At 43.0% G+C, this 9,499-nt stretch overlaps 1 protein-coding gene across 4 annotated transcripts in view; it reads left to right on the top strand.

The window, feature by feature from the left end:
* Positions 1-2,080: 2,080 nt before the first annotated feature.
* The window catches only part of MLH3 (mutL homolog 3), a 31,929-nt gene continuing 24,510 nt past the window's right edge, over positions 2,081-9,499 (top strand). For 2 of the 4 annotated variants that reach the window (XM_064375043.1, XM_064375042.1), the window contains exons 1-2: positions 3,648-4,146; positions 4,305-7,659. In XM_064375043.1, coding sequence (XP_064231113.1) covers positions 4,368-7,659 — 3,292 coding nt within the window. In that variant the 5' untranslated portion in view covers positions 3,648-4,146; positions 4,305-4,367. Of the gene's footprint in view, positions 2,157-3,647; positions 4,147-4,304; positions 7,660-9,499 lie in introns of those variants that run through there. The other 2 variants (XM_012438266.2, XM_012438267.2) reach the window with 2 other exon arrangements.

Here is a 9,499-nt window from a genome sequence, read left to right as displayed (position 1 = left end):
GAAGTATTTATTCAGTAAACATTTGTGGGAAGAGGATTTTGAGGTAATTTAAAGAGGTCTGAAAGAAAAAAGTTATGTTGGCTGGGCGCGGTGGCTCATGCCTGTAATCTCAGCACTTTGGGAGGCCAAGGTGGACAGATCACCTGAGGTCGGGAGTTTGAGACCAGCCTGACCAACATGGAGAAACCCCATCTCTACTAAAAATACAAAATTAGCTGGGTGTGGTGGCACATGCTTGTAATCCTAACTTGGGAGGCTGAGGCAGGAGAATCACTTGAACCTGGGAGGCGGAGGTTGGGGTGAGCCAAGATCATGCCATTGCACTCCAGCCTGGGCAACAATAGCGAAACTCCGTCTCAAAAAAAAAAAAAAAAAAAAGGAAAAGAAAAGAGAAAAAGTTATGCTACTTTGAGTCATTTCTTTAAATGGTTTCCATGAAATTCTCTTCAAGAAATTGCATGCCTAATAAGAACAAATACTGCAAGTTCAATTTGTTAGCTGCTCACATGATGTTTTGGATGAATTACTTTTAGTTTTCTGCAACTTCTGCTGTTGTTTCTTTTCTCTGGGTAAGGAATTCACATAAAGTTATGTTATGGGCTGAACTGTGTCCCTGCCAAATTCATATGTTAAAGTCCCAATCCCCAGTACCGGCGGTTAAAGAGCTGAAGGTTAAATGAGGCTGTGAGGGTGGGCCCTAATCCAATCTGACTGATGTCCTTATAAGAGAATATATTGGACATAGACACGTGTACAAAATGAAAGATCCTGTGAAAATGGCCGTCTACAAGCCAAGGAGAGAGATCTTAGAAGAAATAATTGCTGCCAATACCTTGATCTCAGACTTCTCTTCAGAACTAAGAGGAAATAAACTGCTGCTTAAGCTACTCAGTCTGAGGTACTTTGTTATGGCAGCCCTAGCAATAGTAATAAGCATAAACAATTTTCAGTATTTTACTTAATCAACCCTAGAATATCGGTTGGTTGAGTTTGGTTCACCACTAAACGAGCATATATCAAATGCTTACCGGGTCTGACAAATTTGTTATCAATTTAACAGGGGAAGTGAAAATGAGCAAGATACAGTCCAGTATTCTAACAACAATCAGCCACTTTAAATTCTCAATGAAAACGAGATAGAAAGCCAAATCTAAGGATTGGTTAACAATTCCAGAACACTTTATTCTCACAGCATTTTCAGAGTTCCGCTCTTCATTAGTTATAAAAGAAGCTGTGGTGGCATTGGGGAGATGTCAAGTCAGTGAAGAGAGTCTTGGTGTTGTCATCTGTAAATTAAGAGTTGAGCTAGGGGCTGGGCGCTGTGGCTCACGCCTGTAATCCCAGCACTTTGGAGGCCGAGGCGGGTGGATCACGAGGTCAAGAGATCGAGACCATCTTGGTCAACATGGTGAAACCCCGTCTCTACTAAAAATACAAAAAATTAGCTGGGCATGGTGGCGCGGGCCTGTAATCCCAGCTACTCAGGAGGCTGAGGCAGGAGAATTGCCTGAACCCAGGAGGCGGAGGTTGCGGTGAGCCGAGATCGCGCCATTGCACTCCAGCCTGGGTAACAAGAGCGAAACTCCGTCTCAAAAAAAAAAAAAAGAGTTGAGCTAAACAGTTGCTGAGCCTTTTCCAGTTCCAAATGCTGTAATTCTAAGATGGAAGGCTCTGGAATATTCATCTATTCAGTACCTACCATAGGTCAGGCACTGTTCTTGGTCACTGGGATACAGCAGTAAGCAAAATAGACAAAATCCTTACCTTCACCTAGGTTACATTTTAGGGAGAGAAGACAATCCGCAAACACATAAAATATGTATTGAATTAAACGGTAGCAAGAGCAAAGGTGAAAATGACAAAAAAGGAAAGGGAAAAAAAAACACAAAAACAAAAGTAAAAGTTACTGCATAATCTTTCACACCATGCCAAAAGGGATAAGGATTGAGAATCGTAGGTACCGTTCACTAAACCCTGGGATGCGGATCCTTTGCTGGAACACCTGGCGCGCATGTGCACTGGCGTGTCGCGGCCTGGCGCGCCCCCTCCGAAGCGCATGCTCGTGGGCTCGTACGTGCACGAGCCTCAAGACCCAAGGTGCGCGCGTCAGCGTCCGAGGCGGTTGGCGTTTGGGAGTTGGTTAAGCGGGACTCGAGGTGACTCTGGGGGAAGCACGCGACAAAAAGATGATTCCGGGAGATCTTCTAACACCAGAAGAACCCTGGGACGGCTGCGTGCAGCTTTCGGAGCCAGATGCGCAAGGGCCCGAGAGGCCCGGCGGCCTGGCGGCGGGGCGGGCCCAGTATGGGGACGCGGACGGGGCAGGCTGGGGAGGGGCTGGGCCTGGCTGGAAGGCGGCGCTGCCCGGGGCTCGGCCCGCGCGGCGCTCCCAGGACCCTGGGCCCTGAATCTGGGCCCTGGCGTCCTGTCCGTCCCAGGCGCTGGGAGACGTCATCAGGAAATCGTAGGGCTTACATTAATCGGAATACTTATTAAACGTTTACCCCTCTCTTGCTGCCGGCTACAAAGTGCATTAGTTTAGAAAGCAGCAGAAGTTCTGCAGTTAGAGCCCTGATTTTCCCGAGTTTCGAAAACCAGCCCCACTGCCTGCAGAGGGCCCACCCACGCGGCTCTCTGATGAAGAAGAGGGGGATACCTTTAATGCCACTAGAATCTTAGGCTTTGGTTTTTTTGTTTTTTGTTTTTGTTTTTTTTACTTGCAGGAAAACTTAAAATCAAGTTCAGGCAGCTCCATGCCATCATTATTGCCAAGGTAGTTTATGCCCATCTGTAAAGACCAAAAGAATATTAATAATAATGACCTTCTGGCCGGAGCGCAGTGGCTCACACCTGTAATCCCAGCACTTTGGGAGGCCGAGGCGGGTGGATCACGAGGTCAAGAGATCGAGACCATCCTGGTCAACATAGTGAAACCCCGTCTCTACTAATACAAAAAATTAGCTGGGCATGGTGGCGCGTGCCTGTAATCCCAGCTACTCAGGAGGCTGAGGCAGGAGAATTGCCTGAACCCAGGAGGCGGAGGTTGCGGTGAGCCGAGATCGCGCCATTGCACTCCAGCCTGGGTAACAAGAGCGAAACTCCATCTCAAAAAAAAAAAAAATTAGCCAGGCTTGGTGGTGTGCGCCTATAATCCCAGCCACTCGGGAGGTTGAGGCTGGAGGATTGCTTCAGCCTGAGAGACAGAGGCTGCAGTGAGCCGAGACTGTCATTGCTCTCCAGCCTGGGTGACAGAGCGAGACCCTGTTTCAAAAAAAAAAAAGAATAATAACGACGTTATAAAAACATCAAGATTAAACAGGATTTAACAATCAAATGGCAAAGAAAGGTTTATATGAAAAGGAATTTTCCAGCCGGGTGCGGTGGCTCAAGCCTGTAATCCCAGCACTTCGGGAGGCCGAGGCGGGTGGATCACGAGGTCAAGAGATCGAGACCATCCTGGTCAACATGGTCAAACCCCATCTCTACTAAAAATACAAAAAATTAGCTGGGCATGGTGGCGCGGGCCTGTAATCCCAGCTACTCAGGAGGCTGAGGCAGGAGAATTGCCTGAACCCAGGAGGCGGAGGTTGCGGTGAGCCGAGATCGCGCCATTGCACTCCAGCCTGGGTAACAAGAGCGAAACTCCGTCTCAAAAAAAAAAAAAAAGGAATTTTCCTTCTTTATCTTTTCCCATTCTCAGCCTCTTTCCCCTGAGGTGACTATGCTTAACTATAATAATAATAATCTCCTAATGCCCCCAACCTCTCCTTGATAACAATTTGATTTTTAAAATTTCTTCCTGTTGCTTCACCTTATTACAATGTCTTAGCAATTCATTTTAAGTATTTTTCTAAAAGTCATGGTTATTGTGTAATGCATAAATGTTATGAAACTAGCTTGGACATTTTTGTCATGAATAATAATTTCTAGCTAATGTTTCTTAGCTGTATTTAATTTAGGCATCTGTTTTTGGTGAAGTGGTTAGAATTTCGAATCCTGTCTTTACCGGTCAACTTCAAGTGTAATTGTGATTTCACTTTAGGGCATGTGGGATTTAGAAAGGAGCAATGAAAATTATGAAATTATGAATGTTTCTTTGGATGTTAATCCATTGCACCAAGCATGAGCTGTGCCTAGAGATCAGAGGTATAACTTTGTTTTGCTTTGTTTCACAATTTGGTTTAATTAGAGCAATTTCATTTACCTCAGATGCTATTTCTTCATAATGCTTGAAAGAAATGTGTAATATTGTGTAATGCTGAAGCTTTGATTATGTGTGTGTGTATGGTTTTTTTCTCCTATAGGCAATTATTTCCAGTCAGAAAAGGAAACCAGTGCCTGGCATTCTCATCATCTTTCTACCTGCCATGATCAAGTGCTTGTCAGTTGAAGTACAAGCCAAATTGCGTTCGGGTTTGGCCATAAGCTCCTTGAGCCAATGTGTTGAGGAACTTGCCCTCAACAGTATTGATGCTGAAGCAAAATGTGTGGCTGTCAGGGTGAATATGGAAACCTTCCAAGTTCAAGTGATAGACAATGGATTTGGGATGGGAAGTGATGATGTAGAGAAAGTGGGAAATCGTTATTTCACCAGTAAATGCCACTCGGTACAGGACTTGGAGAATCCAAGGTTTTACGGTTTCCGAGGAGAGGCCTTGGCAAGTATTGCTGACATGGCCAGCACTGTGGAAGTTTCATCCAAGAAAAACAGGACAATGAAAACTTTTGTGAAACTGTTTCAGAATGGAAAAGCCCTGAAAGCTTGTGAAGCTGATGTGACGAGACCAAGCGCCGGGACAACTGTAACAGTGTATAACCTATTTTACCAGCTGCCTGTACGGAGGAAATGCATGGACCCTAGACTGGAGTTTGAGAAGGTTAGGCAGAGGATAGAAGCTCTCTCACTCATGCACCCTTCCATTTCTTTCTCTTTGAGAAATGATGTTTCCGGTTCCATGGTTCTTCAGCTCCCTAAAACCAAAGACATATGTTCCCGATTTTGTCAAATTTATGGATTGGGGAAGTCCCAAAAGTTAAGAGAAATAAGTTTTAAATATAAAGAGTTTGAGCTTAGTGGCTATATCAGCTCTGAAGCACATTACAATAAGAATATGCAGTTTTTATTTGTGAACAAAAGACTAATTTTAAGGACAAAGCTACATAAACTCATTGACTTTTTATTAAGGAAAGAAAGTATTATATGCAAGCCAAAGAATGGTTCCAGTAGTAGGCAAATGAATTCAAGTCCTCGGTCCCGGTCTACCCCAGAACTCTATGGTATATATGTAATTAATGTGCAGTGCCAATTCTGTGAGTATGATGTGTGCATGGAGCCAGCCAAAACTCTGATTGAGTTTCAGAACTGGGACACTCTCTTGTTTTGCATTCAGGAAGGAGTGAAAATGTTTTTAAAGCAAGAAAAATTATTTGTGGAATTATCAGGTGAGGATATTAAGGAATTTAGTGAAGATAACGGTTTTAGTTTATTTGGTGCTATTCTTCAGAAGCATGCGACTTCCAATGAGAGGAGTAACCAGGGCAGTTTCCAGGAAGCATGTAATAATATTTTAGATTCCTATGAGGTGTTTAATTTGCAATCAAAAGCTGTGAAAAGAAAAGCTACTGCAGAAAACATAAACACACAGAATTCTAGGGATTTAGAAGTTATCAGAAGAAATACAAATGATTCGCTTTTGTACACTTGTGAATCAGGTGGTCCAGGCCACAGAAAAATGACAGAGCCATCGTCACAAAACAAAGACAGCTCTTGCTCAGAATCAAAGATGTTAGAACAAGAGGCAATCGTCGCATCAGAAGCAGGAGAAAATGAGAAACATAAAACATCTTGCCTGGAACATAGCTCTTTAGAAAATCCGTGTGGAACCAGTTCGGAAATGTTTTTAAGCCCCTCTCAGACACCACTTCACTTTGAGGAGAGCAGGGAGAATCTAACAATATGGAAAGAAAGTACTGTTAATGGCATGGCTGCCAACATCTTGAAAAATAATAGAATTCAAAATCAACCGGAGAGATTTAAAGATGCTACTGAAGTGAGATGCCAGGCTCTGCCTTCTGAGGCAACATTATTGGGAGTACATAGTGCTCAGACAGAGAAAGAGAAAAGACAAAAAGAACCTAGCACTTGTGGAGGAAGAAATGTTTTTAGTTATGGACAAGTTAAATTATGTTCCACTGGCTTTATAACTCATGTGGTACAAAATGAGAAAACTAAATCAACTGAAACAGAACATTCATTTAAAAATTATGTTAGACCTGGTCCCACAAGTGCCCAAGAAACATTTGGAAATAGAACACGTCATTCAGTTGAAACTCCAGACATAAAATATTTAGCCAGAACTTTAAGTAAAGAATCTGCTCAATTACCCAACAAAAAAATTTGCAGAACAAATATAAGTTGTGGGCTAGAGAAGGAACCTACAGCAACTTATAAAATGTTTTCTACTTTTCAAGAAGGTAGCAAAAAATCACAAACAGGTTGCATCTTATCTAATACATCCCCCTCTTTCCCCTGGTGTAGAAATATTTCAAATGATATTAAGAAAACAGATAAATTAATTGGTTCCTCCAAACCAATCGTCCATAAGAAGCTAAGCTTGAGTTCACAACTAGGATCATTAGAGAAGTTTAAGAGGCAATATGGAAAGATTGAAAATCCTCAGGATACTGAAGTAGAGGAAAGTAACGTTGAAGTCACTACCAATCTCTGTCCTCAAGTTGAACCTGACATTCTGCTGAAGGACAAGAACCGCTTAGACAACTCTGATGTTTGTAAAATCACTACTATGAAGCATAGTGATTCAAATAGTAGTTGTCAACCAGCAAGCCACATCCTTTACTCAGAGAAGTTTCCATTCTCCAAGGATGAAGACTGTTTAGAACAACAGATGCCTGGTTTGAGAGAAAACCCTATGACCCTGAAGGAGTTCTCTCTCTTTAATAGAAAACCTCTGGACCTTGAGAAGTCATCTGAATCACTAGCCTCTAAATTATCCAGACTGAAGGGTTCTGAAAAAGAAACTCAAACAATGGAGATGACGAGTCCTTTTAATGAACTTCCAAATTCAGATTCCAGTAAGAAAGACAGCGAGTTGTACAGTGTATTAACACAAGATTTTTGTATGTTATTTAAAAACAAGCATGAAAAAGTAGAGAATGGTGTCATCCCAGTATCAGATTCTGCCACACAAGGTAATTCCTTTAATAAAAATAGTGAGACACACTCTAACAGCAATACAACAGAGAACTCTGTGATATCAGAAACTCCTTTGGTATTGCCCTGTAATAATTCTAAAGTTGTCGGTAAAGATTCAGATGTTCTTATCAGAGCTTCAGAGGAACAGATAGGAAGTCCTGACTCTCCCAGTGGAATGTTAATGAATCTGGTAGAAGATGCCACAGGTGACCAAAAAGGAATTTGTTTTCAAAGTGAGGAATCTAAAGCAAGAGCTTGTTCTGAAAATGAAGAGTCAAACACATGTTGTTCGGATTGGCAGCAGCATTTTGATGTAGCCTTGGGAAGAATGGTTTATGTCAACAAAATAACTGGACTCAGCACATTCATTGCCCCAACTGAGGACATTCGGGCTGCTTGTACTAAAGACCTGACAACTGTGGCTGTGGATGTTGTACTTGAGAATGGTAAGTATGTAGTGTTCATGTGCATGAGATGCTTTTGGAGATGGGAATGCTGGACAAGGAATAAGATCCTCATTATCCAAAGAGATGATCTCAATAGATAGAACATTTTAAAGACCACTTATAAAACATATGTTGTGTTTTCATGCTATATGAACATTCTCTAGGTCCAACACTAATTTTTTTTTTTGAGACAGAGTCTCGCTCTGTCACCCAGGCTGGAGTGCAGTGGCACACTCTCAGCTCACTGCAACCTCTGACCCCTGGTTCAAGCGATTCTCCTGCCACGGCCTCCCATGTAGCTTGGATTACAAGAACACGCCACCACGCCCAGCTAAATTTTTGTATTTTTAGTAGAGACAGGGTTTCACCATGTTGGCCAAGCTGATTTCAAACTCCCAGCCTCAAGTGATCCGCCTGCCTTGGCCTCCCAAAGTGCTGGGAGTACAGGTGTGAGCCATCGTGCCCAGCCTCTAGGTCCAACACTATTTAAATGGAGAAATACAGTGAAGGGATTTAAGTGTGTATATATGTGTCTATGGGTGTGTGTATGTGTAAGAAAGGGGGTGATGAGTATATACCAAGAACAACAATGTAAAAGGTGGGGAGACTGTCTTTTTTTTTTGAGACGGAGTTTCGCTCTTGTTACCCAGGCTGGAGTGCAATGGCACAATCTCGGCTCACCGCAACCTCCGCCTCCTGGATTCAAGCAATTCTCCTGCCTCAGCCTCCCGTGTAGCTGGGGCTACAGGCATGCGCCACCATGCCCAGCTAATTTTTGTATTTTTAGTAGAGACGGGGTTTCACCATGTTGACCAGGATGGTCTCCATCTCTACCTCGCGATCCACCCGTCTCGGCCTCCCAAAGTGCTGGGATTATAGGCGTGAGCCACCGCGCCCGGCCTAGACTGTCAAATTTTAATGAAAATGATGCTATTAATAGTTGGGAAAGTCCACAGTACTTTCCTACCTTGTTTTCCCTTCCTCTCACATGCCCAACTCTCCTAAAAATATGTCTTTAAAGGCACCTGCAGTGTCAGCATGGTATTTTACTGGAAGTTTCTCTGCATGGCTTCCAGGTTAAGGGCCAGAATGATTCTGTAACCATCCTACGTTTCCCAGTAAACTCTATGGCTTAGTACAGTACTATACTTATGAACTTTTTCTTTCTAGAAAGTAGGACTTGTCCATGAACTTTTCAAAATATAGGTCAAGTATGTATTTTTATGACTATACTTTTCAAATGTACTTTATTTATTTATTTATTTTGAGACGGAGTCTCGCTCTGTCACCCAGGCTGGAGTGCAGTGGCATGATCTAGGCTCACTGCAACCTCTGCCTCCCAGGTTCAAGCAATTCTCCTGCCTGAGCCTCCTGAGTAGCTGGGATTACAGGTGTGCACCACCATGCCCAGCTAATTTTTGTATTTTTAGTAGAGATGGGGTTTCACCATGTTGGTCAGGCTGGTCTCGAACTCCTGACCTTGTGATCCACCTGCCTCGGCCTCCCAAAGTGCTGGGATTACAAGTGTGAGCCACCGCGCCCGGCCTCAAATGTATACCTTATTATAAGGCATATGGTAAAATCTCCTTGATCTCTTTATGGTATAAGTAGCTGTTATGCAGGAAGACAATAGTATGACTATTAGATCGTACCACAGGGTTACATTAAAGCCTGCACTAGTACTCTGGGTTCTTGGTCAACATTTAAAATGACATCAACTTGGCAGTGTTTTGAGAGCCAGATGTTGAGAGGTGATAAAGCTGATTTTCATCTGGCTATAATTTTGGCTTTGCACTAGGAGGATAAACATTACATCTGTATCCATATTAAAAGTTTTGAA

The sequence above is a fragment of the Aotus nancymaae genome, unplaced genomic scaffold (genome assembly GCF_030222135.1).
Source record: "Aotus nancymaae isolate 86718 unplaced genomic scaffold, 86718_ANA_hifiasm-v0.15.2.pri h1tg000011l, whole genome shotgun sequence".
Taxonomy (NCBI): Eukaryota; Metazoa; Chordata; class Mammalia; order Primates; family Aotidae; genus Aotus; species Aotus nancymaae.
The sequence above is the reverse complement of the archived record's forward strand: the minus strand, read 5'-3'. Positions and strand labels throughout refer to the sequence as shown.